The 20,067-nt window shown below is 40.9% G+C and overlaps 1 protein-coding gene across 1 annotated transcript in view; it reads left to right on the forward strand.

The window, feature by feature from the left end:
- The window catches only part of cfap54 (cilia and flagella associated 54), a 450,427-nt gene that overhangs the window by 22,976 nt on the left and 407,384 nt on the right, over positions 1-20,067 (forward strand). The window contains exons 4-8 of the mRNA XM_072562407.1: positions 1,774-1,945; positions 8,622-8,680; positions 15,226-15,369; positions 16,916-17,029; positions 17,121-17,222. Of these exons, the coding sequence (XP_072418508.1) occupies positions 1,774-1,945; positions 8,622-8,680; positions 15,226-15,369; positions 16,916-17,029; positions 17,121-17,222 (591 nt within the window). The remainder of the gene's footprint in view (positions 1-1,773; positions 1,946-8,621; positions 8,681-15,225; positions 15,370-16,915; positions 17,030-17,120; positions 17,223-20,067) is intronic.

Below are 20,067 nucleotides of genomic sequence, written 5' to 3' on the forward strand. Positions count from 1 at the left end.
AAGGGAGAAGCAAAGAGTATTCAGACCACCCTGAAGGGGTATCGATGGAAGACCATAAGAAATAGCAACAGGATGTGACTGTTTGGCCCCTTGAGCCTGCTTAGCCATTCAAGAGGACTGTGGCTGATCCAGTACTCCTCACATCCACTTTCCTTCCCTTTCTCCATAATCTTTGATACCCTGATGAGGAACTTCTCTACCTCAATCTTAAACGTACACAAGGACTCTGCCTCCATAGCTATCTGTGGGGAAGCGTTCCAAAGACATTATTTTCCTCATCAAAGGACTCTTCCCTACCATTGCTGACAGGGCCCTGAGCTGTGTTTTGTCCATTTCCCTTCTGCCCTCACTCCTTCCCTGAACCACAGTCGGGTTACTCTTGTCCTCTCTCTTTCCACCCACCAGTCGCTGCATCGAAAGGATCATCGTCCACCATATCTGGCACTTCTGGCAGATTCCACCAATGAGCACATCTTTTCTCTCCTCCACAGATGGAATTCTACAGGTACCATTCACTTCATCACAACCTGGTTCACTCCATCTCTCCTCACGCTTCCTCAACCCCATCCCCATCCTGCATAGGACCTTCCCATTCAATCACAGAATTTGTAACATCTGCACTCTTATCTCTTCCCTTCCCTGCTTTCAAGACCCCCAAACATATTTTACAGATGAAGCAGCAGTTTATTTCTGTCTTCTTTCAATCTAGTCTCTTGTGGGTGAGAACAAGCAGAGACTATGTGACTGTTTTGTGGAACACCATTACTCTATTGATAAGAATGACTCAAACTTTTCAGGTTGCTTGTCATTTCTCCTGCTCCAATTGTTAATATTAGTGTCTTATGCCTGCTGCAGTGTTCCAGTAAAGCTAAACTCAAGCTGAGGAATAACCCCTCATTTTCTGCTTAATTGGTGGAAAGTGAATCCACGTTATAGCCTTCAGGATTCAATGTTGAGTTCAGCACGTTGAGCGTAATTACCTCCATCCTCCATTTTGATTACTCACCACTTTTTTTTAAACCACACTCATTGCATTCGCATACATGCACAGTAGTCCTAATTTAGACTAGTATTACTTTGTTCCATGCTCTCAGCCTTTCTACAAACTTAGTACTTCATCTGTCTTCATTGCGATCTAATTGGGTTTATTCTGTTTTTTATTTCAAGAATATGCAACTTTCCTGCACAGATATTAGCCCCAGTCCTCCTAAGATATTCCTGTGTTCCCATGCTTGATGCTGACTGCATGTTGAAAACTTGTAATCAGGCTGCACAAAAGTTGCATGCTGGCTTCATGAGCATGAGTAAATTGAGCATCACTTCCCCTGTTTTGTTTTCAGTCGTTAACGAATTTTACTCCCCTCTCTCCTCATTGAATAGTGGCAATAAATATTTTGAACCATCAGTGGATAAGCAGAATTAAATAAATAAATCAGCTGATCACGAGTCATGTTTGTATAAGCTCTTATGACAATCTATATTAAAATTAGGCTTGTTAATTGTTGAAACATAAGATTTTTAAGTGCACGCATTAAGCAGCATTACAAGATGGATTATTTTTCAAATTATTCAGCAACAGAAGGAGAATGAAAGTTGAATTAAACTTCCATTGATATGAATTATTCTATTATTGTTTCCCTTTTTTCAGAAATTAGTTATGTCATATTGTCCCATATAAAGTTGTAGAGATCTAAGGAAAATAGTTCTTTGGGCCATTGCATTGGCGCAAGTCAAATACAGCCACCTGACCATTCCATATTTGCCACCCTGTAGCTTCATGCATTGCAAATGAACTGCATCTGCAGTTACTACATGGTGAAAGAAGCTGATTCAAGACTGCTGAAAATGGATTCACAAAGGAAGTGCACAAGCATTCTTAAGTTCCTTCGACTTATTATGCAAGTGGCCCTACCTAAAGAACAGCTTTGCTGGCTTATTTACAATGGTATTGTATTATCTTCTCTATCAGATTTATCTCATTTAAACAAATGTATTAACTGGATGAGAAATTATTTTTTCCTGTTGCAGTGTTCAAATACCACAGTTCTCAGTCAGGATTTTGTTTTTTCTTTGTCTCGTGTTTTAGCTGAATTATCTAAAGGTACTTTTCAGAGCTTTTGGGCTGATGGGGAGCCTTATCCATGAGCTATACATATTTGGATATTGTAGGAACACTCGCCTTTCTGTGGCACACAGTTTAGAACCAAGGCCTTTTCATGGCAGCATATAATCAAGAATAATACTCAATACTATAAGAATAAAAATATTCATTAGTATTTTCTTTGAACAGAATTTTTTTTTAGATTAGATTAGATTACTTACAGTGTGGAAACAGGCCCTTCGGCCCAACAAGTCCACACCGACCCGCCGAAGCGCACCCACCCCATTCCCCTACATTTAACACTACGGACAATTTAGCGTGGCCAATTCACCTAACCTGCACATTTTTGGACTGTGGGAGGAAACCGGAGCACCCGGAGGAAACCCACGCAGACAAGGGGAGAATGTGCAAACTCCACACAGTCAGTCGCCTGAGGCGGGAATTGAACCCGGGTCTCTGGCGCTGTGAGGCAGCAGTGCTAACCACTGTGCCACCGTGCCGCCCACTAAAGAAGATTTGTCTCAACAGATATCCGGAGTGAACGTGCTCCTTTCTTGATTTGAAATGTAAGAAGTCGACGTCAGGGAGCCTGACGTGATTCGAACAATTATTGACTTATAGTCAGCATATTTATTGTTTTGGGCTGGATGATGATTCTGATTCAAGCAGAAGGGGAGAAGTGAGAAAATAAATAGAAAGGGCAAAGTGTTTGTTTGTTTGATAAAAGATTAATAAATCTGCTAGGTCCATTATAAACTTGGGAGGAGTATAAGAATAGTCAGAAGAATTGCAGAGCTTCTCAAGAAAAATATAGTTAAAAATCACACAACAGATCCAACAGATTATTTTGGAAGCACTAGATTTTGGAGAATAAGATCATAAGACACAGAATTTATAGTCAAAGATTACAGAGTCATGCACTAAAATGATATATTGAACAGACCCGGATTGTTGTTAAGTCTTTCATCTTTTAGAATGGTTTCCAGGTTTTGGTTCATTAATATGTAAATTCCAAAACTTATTTCAAGTCACCTTCTCAAGATAACTTCAAGTTTTATAACAAAAGGTGACATCTCCGTTCAGACAATGCATTAAAGGTGTGAGGTAGAGTCTATATCTCAATCTTGAGTCAGACTGGTTATATTTTCAAAGTGAAATGTACAAAATATTACATGTATGCCTGCAGATTATGCATTTTTGGGCAAAGTAGGTTGTATCTGTGGGGGGTGGGGAGAGAGAGAAGGTGAGAGAGAACGTGTTTGTGTGTGAGAAAGTTTTGTAAAGTGCGTGTGGGTGTATGTGTGTCGAGAGTGTGGTGCTGGAAAAGTACAGCTGGACAGGCAGCATCCGAGGAGCAGGAGCGTCGATGTTTCAGGCTTAAGCCCTTCATCAGGAATGAAGCTTGTGGGTCGGGCTGAGAGATAAATGGGAGAGGGTGGGGTTGGGGGGAGTTGGTGGGAGTTGGTGGGAAAGCAATAGGTGAATGAAGGTGAGGGAGAAGGTGATAGGTCAGAGGGGGCTGTGCTGAGTTGGATGCTTAGGACTGGGATAATGCCGGGAGAGGGAAATGAGGAAGCTATTGAAATTCACATTTATCCAGTCTGGTTGCAGGGTTCCAGGGTGGAATTTGAGGCGTGCCTCCTCCAGGTGTCGGATGGTAATGGTTTGGTGGTGGAGGAGGCCCATGTCCTTGAAGGAGTGAGAGGGGGAGTTGAAGTGTTCAGCCACGGGGCATTGGGGATATCTGCACCCACCAACCCCAATGTAGAGGAGACCACATCAGGTGCAACGGATGCAGTAGATGACATTGGTAGTGGTACAGGTGAATTTCTAGTGGATGTGGAAGAATCCCTTGGGGCCTTGGAGGGAGGTGAGGGGAGTGGTGTGTGTGCAAGCTTTGCACTTCCTGCGGTGGCAGGGAAAGGTGCCAGGAGTGGGGCGTGGGCTGATTTGGGGTGTGGACCTGATGAGAGAGTTGCAGAGGGAATGGTCTTTTTGGAACACTGATAGGGGTGGGGAAGGAAATATATCTCTGGTGGTGGAGTCCGTTTGTAGGTGGCAGAGGATGATGCTTCGTATACGGAGGTTGGTGGGGTGGAAAGTGAGGACTGGGAAATTCTGTCCTTGTTGTGTTGGGAGAGGTGATGTTCAGGGGTGGTGGTGCGTGAAGTGGAGGAGATGCATTGGATGGCATCGCCAACTATGTGGGAAGGGAAGTTGTGATTGTGGAAGACTTCCGCCACCCCTGAGAGGGACTGTGTGTGAGTGAGAGAGAACAGTGCAGTGAGGTTACCTGTAGTGTGACATGAACCCAAGGTCCTCGTTGAGGCCATCCTCATGGGTACCGAACTTGGGTATCAGCCTCTGCTCGGCCACTTTGCATTTTTGCCTATCCAGAAGTCCACCTTGGAGTATGGTCACCTGAAGATACGAGGTCAAATGTCCCTGACCGCTGAAGTGTTCCCTGACTGGCAGGGAACATCCCTGTCTAGTGGTGGTTGCACGGTGTCCATTCATCCGTTGTAGTAGCATCTGCTTGGTCTTGCCAAAGTATCATGCCTCAATGCATCTTTGCCTGCAGCATACAAGATAGGCAACGTTGGCAGAATCATGTGAGTATTTGCCACGTACACCCTGGGTGGTGTCCCCACGTGTAATAGTCGTATCCATGTTGACACTCTTCTTGCAGTGGTTGACATGACCGGGTTATACAGTGTTGTCCTGAAGGCGATGCAGTTTGCTGCGAACAATTGTCTGTTTAAGGTTTGGCGGTTGATTTAAAGGTGAGAAGTGGAGGTGCAGGGAAGGTTTTGGCGAGATGCACATCCTCATTGATAATGTGTTGTAGGTTGCGAAGAGCATGGTGTAGTCTTTCAGCTTCTGGGACATACTGGACAATGCAGGCTTATACTCCATCACATCCACACACACATACTTTTACCAAGCTTTCACACGCACAAATACATGCTCTCTCATGCACTCACACTCATGTTCCCTCTCTCTTTCGCTGTCCCTTTTTGTCTCTTTCTGTCTCTCTCTCTCTCTCTCTCTCTCTCTCTCTCTTTCTCTCTCTTTCTTTCTGACTTTGTAGTTAATACAATCCATTCTATTTTGCCCAAGAAATGCACAATCTGCAGGCAGTTAATCCATCTAGTATATTTTATAAATTTTACTTTGGAAACAGAACCAGTCTGACTTGAGATTGGGATACAGACAGACCATAACGTCACACCTTTAATGCATTGTCTGAGCTGAGATGTCATCTTTTCTTATAAATCCTTGAGTTATGTCGAGAAGGTGACTTGAAGTTCTGGGATTTATATATTAATGTTCCGAAACCTGGAAACCATTCTAAAGGATGAAGGACTTAACAACAATTGGGTTTCTTCAATATATTATTTCAGTTGCATGACTTTGTAACCTTTTACAGTAAAATCTGTGTCTTATAAGACCATAAGTTATAGGAGTGGAAGTAAGGCCATTTGATCTATCAGTCCACTCTGTCATATAATCATGGCTGATGGGCATTTCAATTTCACTTACCCGCACTCTCCCCTTTGCCCTTAATTCCTCGTGAGATCAAGAATTTATCAATCTCTGCCTTGAAGACTTTTAATGCCCTGGCTTCCACTGCGCTCCATGGCAATGAATTCCACAGGCCCACCATTCTCTGGCTGAAGAAATGTTTCCTCATTTCCGTTCTAAATTGACCCCCTCTAATTCTAAGGCTGTACCCATGGGTCCTAGTCTCCCCGACTAAGGTTAACAACTTCTCAGCGTCCATCCTTTCTAAGCCATGCACTATCTTGTAAGTTTCTATTAGAACTCCCCTCAACCTTCTAAACTCTAATGAATATAATCCCAGGATCCTCATCCTTATGGTCTTATTCTCCACAACCACCTGATGAAGGAGCAGCACTCCAAAAGCAAGTCCTTCAAAACAAACCTGTTGGATTATAACCTGGTGTTGTGATTTTTTTAACTTTGCCCACCCCAGTCCAGCACCAGCTCCTCCACATCATGGCTACTAAGAAAAATAGGAATCTTCTTGTGGAGCTACTAAATGAGTACTTTGCATCAAACTTCACTAAAGATGAGAATTCTACCATATCTGATAAAAGAAACATGGGTATATATTAGATTGATTAGAAATAGTTAAAAGTGGAAGGATGTAAACGATTGAGTGTGCTCACATGGCTTTGAATGAATGCATCCCTGGTTGAGGGATGTTAGAGTGAAAGTAGCAGAGATATTGGCTGCAATCTTTCAATCCTACTTCGAAATGAAGATCATAAATGCTATGAATAGATGTTTGGAAAAAAGATAAGAAGTTGGCAACCCCTGGAGACCACAATTTGGGATAAAGTTAGTTGTTTCTTTGAAGAATTTGTTATAAATTATAGCTAACATGGATTTGTTAAAGGTGAATCATATCTGATAAGGGATGAGTTATGTGATTAAATGATGGGGAATGTTGATGAAGGTATTGCAGTTGAAGTTGTGAACACAAACTTTTAAAAGGGTTTGAAGAAATGCAACATGAAGACTTGTTGGAAAAATTGAAACCTGGGTGAATCCGACTGTTTTTCTGAGTAGTGACTCCAGAAGACAGGCATTGAGATCTTTGCTCTTTTCAATGTAAGTTAATCACCAGTATTGATAGTGATGCAAATACAATTGTTCATACTAATCATGACTGGTCTGCTCTCATGATTGCTACATGTTGGTGTAAAGGATTGTAAACAATTGTATACTTTGATAAGGCATAGCTAGCAGAGAGGTTGGTTCCTACTTTGCCGTCACTAGTAACTAGCCCCCTCCCTGCATCAGATATCATTGTAAGAGGATTTTACAAATGATGGATCCACAATTACTAATGTATATTATAAAGTAGGGTTGTCAGTCATTGGCAAACTTTCCTTGTTGTCGTTTCAATATTAGTTATGTCCAAATCTCAGTTAGACATGATGCATTATATTTTAATGGAATTCACTCTTTATTGTGACATTGGTATCGCTCGAATACTTGAAGAGCTGTTTAAATTTTAGAAGCTGTTGCTGAATCTGTCCATTAGTTGACAAGTTGATCAAAGTTGGAGGTGTAGGGAACAATGAAGAAAGTTACCTCAGATTACAACGGAATCTTATCAGTTGGGCCAATGGGCTGAGGAGTGGCTGATGGAGTTTAATTTAGATAAATGCGAGGTGCTGCACTTTGGGAAAGCAAGTCTTAGCAGGACCTATACACTTAATGGTAAGGTCCCCAGGAGTGTTGCTGAACAAAGAGACCTTGGAATGCAGGTTCATAGCACCTTGAAAGTGGAGTCGCAGGTAGATAGGATAGTGAAGAAGTAATTTGGTATGCTTTCCTTTATTGGTCAGAGTATTGAGTACAGGAGTTGCGAGGTCATGTTGCGGCTGTACAGGACATTGTTTAGGCCACTTTTGGAATATTGCGTGCAATTCTGGTCTCCTTCCTATTGGAAGGATGTTGTGAAACTTGAAAGGGTTCAGAAAAGATTTACAAGGATGTTGCCAGGGTTGGAGGAATTGAGCTATAGGGAGAGTCTGAATAGGCTGGGACTGTTTTCCCTTGAGCGTTAGAGACTGAGAGGTGACCTCAGAGGTTTATAAAATCATGAGGGGCATGGATCGGATAAATAGACAAAGTCTTTTCCCTGGGGTGGGGGAGTCCAGAACTAGAGGGCATAGGTTTAGGGTGAGAGGGGAAAGATATAAAAGAGACCTCAGGGGCAACATTTTCAGGCAGAGGGTGGTACGTGTATGGAATGAGCTGCCAGAGGAAGTGGTGGAGGCTGGTACAATTACAGCATTTAAAAGGCATCTGGATGGGTATATGAATAGGAAGGGTTTGGAGGGATATGGGCCGAAGGGTCTGTTTCTGTGCTGGACATCTCTATGACTATTTACTGTATGACCTTTTGAAAGTTCTTCACCTTTCATTGTGCTCACCATTTGATAGAGGTAAATAAATAACAGGCATCAAATACTTTTTCTTTTATGTTTGGTTTCATAGTGTAAAAAAATGTTTCAGTTTTCCAGGCTTTTTGGATTGTCAAGTACCACCACCCCCAGCATTATGAGAGACCTATTGGTCTGCCTGCAGCCATTGTGCTTGAGACCATTTTGGCTTCAAAGTAGCCGTTACAGCTACTTAGTTGTGAACCCAATACTGTCTTTATTGTTTTCATAGTTTTCAAATCAATGATTCAAAAGTATCGTCTGTGAATGTTAGAGAATTATGTCCTTTTTAATATTTCAGGAGCACATATTTATAAGTTTTAGTTTATCAGGTACTTATGTAAATTCTAGATAATCTGACAATCAAAGAACACTTCATTTACAGTCATCTACAAACTAAATTTATATTTTGCAGAAGACAGAACAAAATGCAATAATTAATACATAATTTCTTCTGACATTTCTACATAGACTTGATGTTTTTAAATGTATTATACAGTTATTGGTTTGAAATGTGTTAACATACTTCTGTGTTTTAGGTACAACTTACATTTATACCATGTGTAGACATTTGATGGTTTTAACACTTTATACCCAGGTAAAGCAACAATGATATTAAATTTTGATCTTCTATGGCTCTCTTTTTTTTATATAGTTTTTATACAAATAGGCCTAATTTCACCCATGATATGCCTCTGCTATCGGTTTAATCTTTACAATAAATGAAAACATAACCATTACTCTGTATCTTTTGATTCTTTATAACAACAAAATAACTTGTATCTATAAAGAGCCTGCACATGGTAAAATAATACATGGTAGTGTAATCAAACAGAATTTCATACTTACTCCCTCTGTCCTGAATTTTTAATACTTTTTCACTTTTTTTGTACATATGTGCTAATGATTCAGCCTTCCCTCCATTTATAAGTGTTTGCTTCTCTCTGATAGTAGTTGTTTATTGTTCTTTCCTCTTTCTGTAGAAAGATTAAATTTGCATTTAAAATGCACTGTTCTTGATTTTAGAACATTAAGGTGTTTAGCAGTTAAGTACTTTTGGAAATGTAGTCACTGTTATCATGGATAATCTGTTGCTTGAATGATAATTATTGGCCAGAGCACAAGAAGCTTCCCTGCCCCTTTTCCAAGAATGTCATGGGTTTGTTTACATACATTTTAGTGGCTAGACAAAGCCTCGGTCTTACCTAATTCTTCAGTTATCCTTGCTGATTAGTTTTGATTTCTGTAAACTATGGGTAGGGTTAGGAGGCAGACCTCTGCTGGAACATAGGCTGATGGCATTAAACTGGTCCAGATGCTAACCCTGTAGCCAGCTGAGCTGAGGAACAATTATGGGTTTTGCAAAAATAGGAGGTGGCATTCAGGAGCTTGGAGATGAGAGAATAGGAGAAGGGGTCTCTGAGTTGGAGAGTGGTCTTTGGCATAATTTTAGAGACTGAAATGATCAACTTGGAGACATGGAGGGGAATATTTTGCAGAAGAATGGTGGACACTCTCAGCATGAATGAAGGAAAAAGTACAGGGACTATAATTTCATCTTCACCACATTGACCATGCTATGGCTAGAGTGGAGCCTCCCTGCCTCCTATTACAGAGTCTGCAAAATTTGTGTTGGAATGGTTGTAACTGAGGGTGGATGTAGAAGTCAGTTGTAAACCACATCAAATTTTAAATATAATGTCCTCAATGTATGGAGGAGGTTTGAAGAGACATCCTATCAGGAGGAAAATACAGAATGAAATAAAGGATTGGTGCTCGATGCTCCCTCGAATCTTTGAAAAATAGAAAAGGAGTAGAATTTTGGAAGGAAAAATGTACCAGGAGAGAGAGCTGAAAGGCAAGCAGTTATAGAGGTAGATTTTCATGTGCTCTTTCTCCATGCCCTTTGATTTGTATGGAATATTGTGAAGATGTTTTCCTTTTTTCTGAGGCTTTATTAATCTTTCCACTTCATATATACTTTATAGGTTTTTTTTAGCTGATGCCATAATATGTATTTAAGTAATTTTTTTCAGATGTATGCTGACACTATTTGTGTATGTGAAAACCACAATTTGACTATGTTTAGCCATGTAATCATTTGGTTGAAAAAAAACTTTAATATTGCTGTTTAAAAAAAACACATTTTTGTCAAAGCATTTTTTTTTTGTCTTGCACTCATTAGAACAATTCACAAGAAATACTAAAATGAATGTTGTTTTACCTTTACTTTGGTATTTCTTGCAAATTGTCTGCATGAGTTTGAGACAGCTTCAACAAAATATAATATGCCATTTCAGCAATGTAAAGTTTCAATATGTGTCGATGGAAGCTAGAAAACCTGGATAAACATATAAATGAGCGAATGCAGTGCATATTGAAGTAAGTTGTTGCATGTGATGATGCTGTGGCTTTAAGATGTAGGCTTTGTCCTGGTTTCTTTTAAAGTGAGATTGGAAGACAGGTGAAGAGCAGTCAGAGAAGATAATTTGTGAGGCCTTGGATTTTTCAAAAAAAAATTAGAACAATTGAAGCAGCCTGAATGGGTGTCATCAAGCTCTCTCATATTGAGGATTTTTAGTTAGCTTTCAGCAGTTGCTGTTGGGGTCTTGAGGAAATGGAAGCTATTTTTCCCCTCTCTCAATGATAGCCAAAAGCTGAGGGTTCTTTTCCTAGGCTGCTTGATTACATATGAGACCAAATCTGTTTTCTGAATTTGTCTATTTGTCACAGGGTGTGTTTTGGATGTGACTACATTGGAATAGTTAATTAGTAATAGTTACTGTATTTATTATTCTCTAAAGTTTTCCAATAGAGTTGTTATTCTAAGTTATATTTTGACTACAGTGTTTGAATAAATTGTAGTTTGCTTCATGTCAAGTTAATCAAATGTCAATCAAATTGCATCTGGAAAATAGCGCATTACAATAGGGAAAAGTTGGTCACCTTCTGAAAATATTTTGAGGGCGTCTGATCTGGTCCATAACATTGCATTTTGGCAAGACATCAGGACAGGACTTACACAGTTAATGGTAGGACCCTAGGGAGTGTCTTCACATAGAAATCTTAGGAGAGAAGGTACGTAATTCCCTGAAAGTAGCATCAGAGTTTGACAGGATGGTGAAAGTGCTGTTTGGCATGCTTGCCTTCAACAGTCAGAACATTGAATAAAGGAATTGGGACATCATGCTACAGCTGTATAGGACTTTGATAAGGCTACATATAGAGTACTGCATATAAATCTGGTTGCCTTGCTACAGGAAGGATATTGTTAAACTGGAAAGGGTGCCAGTATGATTTACAATATGATCTTAGCAAAGCCTATACGCTTAATAGTGTTGCTGAACAAAGGGACCTTGGAGTCAGGTCCATAGCTCCTTGAAAGTGGAGTCGCAGGTAGATAGGATAGTGAAGAAGGCATTTGGTATGCTTTCCTTTATTGGTCAGTGCATTGAGTACAGGAGTTGGGAGGTCATGTTGCAGCTATACAGGACAACCAAGACAGGAGGGTTTGAATTATAAAGAATTGCCACGTGATAGAGAGTCGAGGAATAGGGAGAGAGAACAGTTAAATGCGTGGCTATAGGGATGGTGCAGGAGGGAGGGATTCCAGTATCTGGATAACTGGGGTTCTTTCTGGGGAAGGTGGGACCTCTATAAACAGGATGGTCTAAACCTGAACCTGAGGGGCACCAGTATCCTTGGGGGGAGGTTTGCTAGTGCTCTTGGGGGAGGGGGGGTGGTTTAAACTAACTCTGCAGGGGTATGGGAACCTAGACTGTAGCTTTAGGGTGCAGGACCTGGCGTGTAGGGAGGTTAGGAACATGGCATCAATCTCAAAGGAGGGTGCCTGTAAACAGGAAAGTGGCTTGAAGTGTGTATACTTCAATGCAAGAAGTATACTAAATAAGGTAGGTGAATTTGCAGCGTGGGTTGGTACCTGGGACTACGATGTTGTGGCTATTACGGAGACATGGGTAGAACAGGGACAGGATTGGCTGTCGCAGGTTCCAGGGTTTAAATGTTTTAGTAGGGTCAGAGGTGGGGGTAAAAGAGGGGGAGGTGTGGCCTTGCTTGTCAAAGATAGTATTACAGCGGTGGAAAGGACGATGGATGAAGACTCGCCATCTGAGGTAGTTTGGGCTGAGGTTAGGAATAGGAAAGGTGAAGCCACCCTGTTAGGAGTTTTTTACAGGCCTCCTAATAGTCCTAGAAATGTAGAAGAAAGGATTGCGAGGATGATTCAGGAGAAGAGTGAAAGTAATAGGGTGGTTGTTATGGGGGACTTTAACTTCCCAGATATTGACTGGGAAAGCAATAGCTCGAGTTCGTTAGATGGGTCGGTGTTTGTCCAATGTGTGCAGGAGGGTTTCCTAACACAATATGTAGACAGGCCAACAAGAGGTGAGGCCATACTGGATTTGGTTCTGGGTAACGAACCAGGCCAGGTGTTAGAATTGGAGGTAGGTGAGCACTTTGGGGACAGTAACCACAATTCGGTGACTTTTACTTGAGTGATGGAGAGGGATAAGTGTGCACTGCAGGGCAAGAGTTATAGCTGGGGGCAGGGAAATTATGATGTGGTGAGGCACAACTTAGGATGTGTGGCTTGGAAAAGTAGGCTTCAAGGCAAGGGCACAATTGATATGTGGAGCTTGTTCAAGGAGCAACTATTGAGTGTCCTTGATAAATATGTACCTCTCAGGCAGGGAGGAAAGGGTCTTGTGAGGGAGCCGTGGTTTAATAAGGAATTGGAATCCCTTGTTAAAGGGAACAGGGCGGCCTGTGTAAAGATGAGGCGTGAAGGTTCAGTTGGGGCGATTGAGAGTTATAAGGTAGCCAGGAAGGATCTGAAGAGAGAGCTAAGAGCAGCAAGGAGGGGACATGAAAAGTCCTTAGTTGGTAGGATTAGGGAAAACTCAAAGGCTTTCTATAGGTATGTCAGGAATAAAAGAATGACAAGGGTAGGAATAGGTCCAGTCAAGGATAGTAGTGGGAAGTTGCGTGTGGAGGCTGAAGAGATTGGGGAGACACTGAGTGAATACTTTTCGTCAGTATTCACTCAGGAACAGGACATGGTTGCCGATGTGAATACTGAGTCATAATTAATTAGAATGGATGGCTTTAAGGTATGTAGGGAAGAGGTGTTGGAAATTCTGGAAGGGGTGAAAATAGATAAGTCCCCTGGGCCTGATGGCATTTATCTGGGAAGCAAGGGAGGAGATTGCAGAGCCATTGGGTTTGATTTTTATGTCCTCGTTGTCTACAGGAATAGTGCCAGAAGACTGGAGGATAGCGAATGTGGTCCCCTTTTTCAAGAAGGGGAGTAGGGATAACCCGCGTAACTATAGGCCGGTGAGTCTCACTTCTGTTGTGGGCAAAGTCGTAGAGAGAATTGGAAAGGATAGGATTTATGAACATCTGGATAGGAATAATGTGACCAAGGATAGTCAGCATGGTTTTGTGAAGGGCAGGTTGTGCCTCACAAACCTTATTGAATTCTTTGAGAGGGTGACTAAGGAGGTGGATGAGGGTAAAGCGGTAGATGTGGTGTATATGGATTTTAGTAAGGCGTTTGATAAGGTTCCCCATGGTAGGCAACTGCAAAAAATACAGAGGTATGGCATTGAGGGTGAGTTGGAGGTTTGGATTAGGAATTGGTTGGCTGGAAGAAGACAAAGGGTAGTAGTTGATGGTAAAGGTTCATCTTGGAGTGCAGTTACTAGCGGTGTTCCGCAAGGATCTGTTTTGGGACCATTGCTGTTTGTCATTTTTATAAATGACCTGGAGGAGGGGCTAGAAGGTTGGGTGAGCAAGTTTGCGGATGATACGAAAGTCGATGGAGTTGTTGACAGTGAGGAAGGTTGTGTCAGGTTACAGCGGGATATAGAGAAGCTGCAGAGCTGGGCAGAAAGGTGGCAAATGGAGTTCAATGTAGCTAAGTGTGAAGTGATTCACTTTGGTATGAGTAACAAAAAGATGGGGTACTGGGCTAATGGTCGGATACTTGGTAGTGTGAATGAGCAGAGGGATCTTGGTGTCCATGTACACAGATCTCTAAAAGTTGCCACCCAGGTAAATAGTGCAGTGAAGAAGGCATATGGCGTACTGGCTTTTATTGGTAGAGGAATTGAGTTCCAGAGTCCTGAGGTCATGTTGCAGTTGTATAAGACTCTGGTGCGGTCGCATCTGGAGTATTGTGTGCAGTTTTGGTCGCCATACTATAGGAAGGATGTGGAGGCACTGGAGCAGGTGCAGAGGAGGTTTACCAGGATGTTGCCTGGTATGGTAGGAAGATCGTATGAGGAAAGGCTGAGGCACTTGGGGCTGTTTTCATTGGAGGAAAGAAGGTTTAGGGGTGACTTGATAGAGGTGTACAAGATGATTAGGGGTTTAGATAGAGTTGACCATGAGAACCTTTTTCCACGTATGGATTCAACTATTACAAGGGGTCATAGCTTTAAATTAAGGGGTGGTAGGTACAGGACAGATGTTAGGGATAGATTCTTTACTCAGCAAGTTGTGAGTTCATGGAATGCCCTGCCAGTATCAGTGGTGGACTCTCCTTCTGTATGGGCATTTAAATGAGCATTGGTTAGGCATATGGAGGATAGTGGGCTAGTGTAAGTTAGGTGGGCTTGGATCGGCGCAACATCGAGGGCCAAAGGGCTTTTACTGCGCTGTATTTTTTTATGTTCTAAAGAGAGGTTGGATAGGCTGGGACTTCTTTCCCTGGAGTATAGGAGGCTGAGGGGTGACCTTACAGAGGTTTATAAAAGCATGGGTAGGGTGAAACGTTAAGGTCTTTTCCCTAAGGTAAGAGGACAAAGGCTTAAGGTGAGATGGGAAAGCTTAAAAAGGGAGCCGAGGGGCATCTTTTTCAGATGGTGGGAGGATGCATATATGGAACAAGCTATCAGATGAAATACAATTACAACATTTAAAAGACAGTTGGACAGGCACGTGGATAGGAAAGGTTTAGAGGGGATATAGGCCAAATGCAGGCAAATGGGACCAGTTCATTTCAGTTCATTTAGCATAGATGGGTTGGGCAGAAGGGTCTGATTCCATGCTATGAGTTTTATATTTACTTTAAATATCTCAATCCAGACAATTTTAAATAATTATTTTGCTCCTGATCAGGCATTTGAATTTCTACTATGGGCCAGCATCTGCATGGAAACATCTATTCCACTTTCAACAGTTCGCTATCTAAGATGGAGAGCAACTCTTTATACTGCTGTGTGTCAGTGTTATTATGACTGTGAATATGACCTGACTGCAGAGGTATAGTATTTTCTTAATGTTACTACAAAATATATCTATTGCATTCTTGTTGTACAACTCACTTAATTTTCTTTATTGCCCTACAGTGCTTTAAAATATGTTCTTTGACAAGTACAATGGACTAAGTTTTACCAAAAATTAGCTAAGGGTCAATTTCAAGGAGTTTTTTCGACGGTTTCTCTCTAAGAGCTCTAGCAAGTTATCTCCTACAGTTATCTGTAGCTTACCTTGTTATGCATTCACCATGCCTCTTCAGCATTTTTCTTGATGTCAAAAATCTCCCTTTATCCAATCCTGCTATATTTTCACAACTGGTTTGTTATTGCCCAATGAAATAATTCTGCAAGTCACTCTGCGTTTACATGTGCATACTGCATGACACGAATCCACCCAGCTCAGAGCCCATTCCTCGAATGAACAGAACCCCTGATACTCTTGTTTATATCTGTCAGCTAGGGCTCCCTGATTGAACCAGTTAACCTCAATCAGGGAGCTCATATTCTTTGTGCTCCACCTGGCTGACTTCGTTCCAATCATTACACCCATGGCATTCAGGGTTTGCGAATATTCCACCTAATATAAAACATTTCAGAAGGAACATGTCAATAGTTGTTTTTCGCAATGGTTATAATGTTCTTGAAAACATTGATTTTCTTCTTTTGATGCATTTTCTATCTGCACTTAACATTTGATTTTTTTGAAACGTTTCTTACAGTTTCAAAGTTTACAAAGGGCAGAATGATTTCCTTCTGCACCATGGCAATTCTGTAATTTTGCATGCCTAAATTCTTGCATACTTTCTTTTTATTTTGACTTTAATAAATGGAACTGAAGTTGAAAGGACACTGGATCTCACTCATTTACTTGCGTCTGAGCTGGTTATTGCAGACTACTAAACTTTTAGCATGTACTCACAGTTTTGTCTTTACATTTTTTTTGTTAAGAAGTATTTGCTGTTTGCTCTGCATGTTGTTTGTAATTCAACCACTCTCTCCCGGTTATCCAGTTCTCCTCTTTACTCCTTTACTTTATTTATAATTTTGTGGTATTGAAGTGCCCCATTTCAGTTTGTGGAAAAGGGATTGATTTTAGAGTTTACTTGGAAAGAGGGTTATGCAAGACTCTATGGTTCCATTCTACTCGATATATCCTCACCCATTCTGTCATGCAATGAATTCAGCCTGATTTTTTTCAGGTTTTTGTAACTGTCTCCTCTCATTCCTGGTAATCGCTGTGATATATTTTAATTAATAGGCTGTTTAAACTGAGCATTGTTGTAGAATTATACAAATTACTTGTTAAATTTAATCTGATACAGATCAAACATAGTAAACAAATTTTAAAGCAGAAAGATAATTCGAGTCTACTTTAAATTAGAAAATAAAAGAAAAATGGTGTGCTTCTGACACTATTGTAAATATTTCTGTAATAGAAATTTAATATGCAGATTGATGTTAATGTAAAACATTTTATGGAAAGCTAAGACTGTACATATCCATGGACTTCATCCAGAATTTCAATGTTGTTTCTGTTATTTTTAAAATAGGTGTTTGCTCGTCGTGCTTTAGGCAAGATCAGTGAATTAAGCCAGTTAGAAACCATGAATCCATCTCCTCAGACTCCTCACACTGGGAAAGCCTTTAGAGAGGCCACTGTCAAGGTATCAGGAGTGTCAAGATCCAAAAATACCAAGTCAGCCTTCACTTACAATTAACCTGTGCATTTACTTGAAATGGTTTTGTTTCCTTTAGATATCAATAATGATATTTAAAAGAGCGGTATTTGAAAGTAGAAGAAAACCAAAAGGAATTTTGCGACCTAAACAAAGAACTAACTACAAAGAGTCTCAAAATGTGAGTCATGATTTATTTATTGAATGCAACGTTGTGATTGCTTTCTAAAATGCTTTTGCTTCAATTTCATACTATAATAAGGTGTACGTTTTCTATTAAGGCAAAACAGAGACTGTATACATTCAAACACAGCTACAACAGACTGTTCCTGTTAAATTTGTGACAGCCAGTTGGTAAAGAGGAAACCAGAAGTCATTCCCAAAGTCAATCATTATAAATGTCTAACTCTCAATTCTATAACCCACTACCAGCATTCTTTTTTTGAAAAATATTTATACTGAAACATTTTTGTTTACAAAATTAGAAAGTTACAGAAACATAAAAATATAGCACCATAACATCAAAAACCACAAAAAACAATAAACCAATTACTATACTACTCTGCAAAAGAAATCAAAACTACATTTATTACAAATCAATAAATAAATAATGCTGCTTAACGCAACAAGACCATAGCTCTCAATCTTCAAGAGCATCAATTGCTGAACTCATATTTGTTCGAAATTCTTCCTCTCATGGCCTTAGGTTTATCAGACCGAACAATCATGGCTGGACGAAAGTTCTAACGAAAATGGCGGACTGATCTGCTTCCAAGTAATTCAAAAAGGGCTGCCACGTCTTGTAAAAGTTGTCCATTTTCTCGTGCACCATATTTGTAAGAAAATCCAAAGGAACTTACGTCACCCCGACAGATGTGGGGGTGTTCTCAGACACCCAACACGTCAGAATGCTCTTCCTCCCACAAAAAGTGAGAATATTAAAAAGCTTTTTCCCAGGTACATCTAAGTGAGGTAAATTTGGCAGACCCAGGAGCAAAGAGACAGAGCCCAGTTTGACTTTGGTCCCCAAGACCCTCGCTATTGCTTCTGCCACAGTGCTCCAATACACATGGAACCTGGGACAGGACCACAAGCAATGAATGAGAGTACCATATTTATTTTGCATTTGGGGCACCTTGAAGATGTTACCGGCTTAAATTTTGCAAGATGATCTGGGGCTAGATGAGCCCTATGAAGAGTCTTTAACTGCATAGCATGGGTCCTATTACATATCAAAATCCTTTTCGCAATCTCACAAATATTTCCAAAATGATCTCAACTCCTAACTTTCTCTCCCAGACCTGATGTAGACGCTCGATGTCATCTGAGGAGCCTCCCCCAACAAATGATAGAGAGTACTCACTGAAAGAGTGCTCTTAACCTGAAGCATCTTCTTTTCTGTATCACATTGATAACACTCAGTCAAAAGTGTGGTCTCCTTTCGACTTGACCAAACCATGATATTGGAAGGAGACCCCATCTTTGAAGGTCTTGTTTAATCGTGTCCAAAAACAAATGAACAAAATTAGCCTTGAATAACTTATCAAAGCTAGGGGGTAACAGAGGCCCAAGTAAAGAAAAGCTCCCTGTGCCACTTAAAGGGGGACCCACCTTTCACACCAGGTATTCTCCTAAGACCCCCCCATAGGTATAGCCTCTGAGTTTGAAAAATTGATCTCATAACATGAGAAAGAACCAAATGAATTGATACACAGTATCAAACAGGGCACCGAGACTGTTGGGTTCGAGAGAACGATAAGAGCATAATCCGCATATAGTGTAATCTTGTGCACCTTCGGCCCCACCTTTGGGGCAGCTGTATTAGGGTCCCCACAAGTGGGCTCCACTAATGCCTCAATCACTAATGTGAAAAGCAAAGGTGAAAGGGGACAGCCTTGCTGACTGCCCCTACCAATGTTATAATTGTCAGACCATATACCATTGAGAACCGCTGCCAGAGGATCACTGTAAAGTACCCTTACTCATCTAGTAAACACTTCACACAGGCCAAACTGCTTCAGGGTATTAAAAAGATTGAGCTATTCCACCCGATCAAATGCCTTCTCCGTGTCCAAACAGAACACCAACCCTTGAACTGATCGTTATTGGTACTCTTGAATCCTGTTAAGCAATCCCCTAACATTATGAGAGAATAAGAATGTCAGTTAGCTAACTGAGCTTGAAGCTTTGAGAGCTTACTTAAGTACTTATCAACCTGAGCTACAAATCTTCTCAAAAATCACTATTATTAGAGGATCTGCGACCTTTTATAAAGCCCGTCTGATCTTCTTTAACAATATAGGGCAACACCCCTTCCAACCTCCATGCCAAAGTCTTTTAAAATAATTTGAGTGAGATAGGTCTCTAAGAAGCACAGTCCTCTGGGGCCTGCTCTTTCTTGAGGATAAGAGATATTGGCCTCTCTCAAGGATATTGGGAGGCAATCATGACTCTTTGAATAGTTATACATGTCTAGCATCGGCCCCAACAGAATCTTGATAAATTCTTCATAAAACTCACTGAGAAGACCATTAGGGCTGGGCGCCTTTCCACTTTGAAGTTGCCTCAGTGCCTCCTGTATCTCTTGTGCTGTTAATGGAGCATGAAGGAGAGTCGTCTGTTCAGCAGACACCCCAGGAATATCCAAGTTCCTAAAAAAAAATTCAATTTTATCCTGTCTGTCCTCACAACATTCAGGCTGATACAGTTCAGAATAGAACTTCCGAAATGCTGCATTGATCTTTTTAGCATTGCAAGTAAGAGTCCCATTCCCTTCCCTAATAGAAGCAATAGATTAAGAAGTATTCTTCTTCCTAACCAGATATTTACCTAGCCTATCACCATGCTCAAACAATCTTTGCTTTGCAAAGGAAAATTCCTTCCTGGCTGTATGCATGGAGTTTAAGGTGGATTGAAGGGCTGTGATCTGCTGCAGCTTAGTCACTAACAGTCTAGTGTAATATGCCGTCTCAGCTGCCTTCAGTCGTGCCTGGAGCAGACGCTGCTGCTCTCCCTTCTGTCACTTC

This window comes from Chiloscyllium punctatum, chromosome 44 (genome assembly GCF_047496795.1).
Source record: "Chiloscyllium punctatum isolate Juve2018m chromosome 44, sChiPun1.3, whole genome shotgun sequence".
Taxonomy (NCBI): domain Eukaryota; kingdom Metazoa; phylum Chordata; class Chondrichthyes; order Orectolobiformes; family Hemiscylliidae; genus Chiloscyllium; species Chiloscyllium punctatum.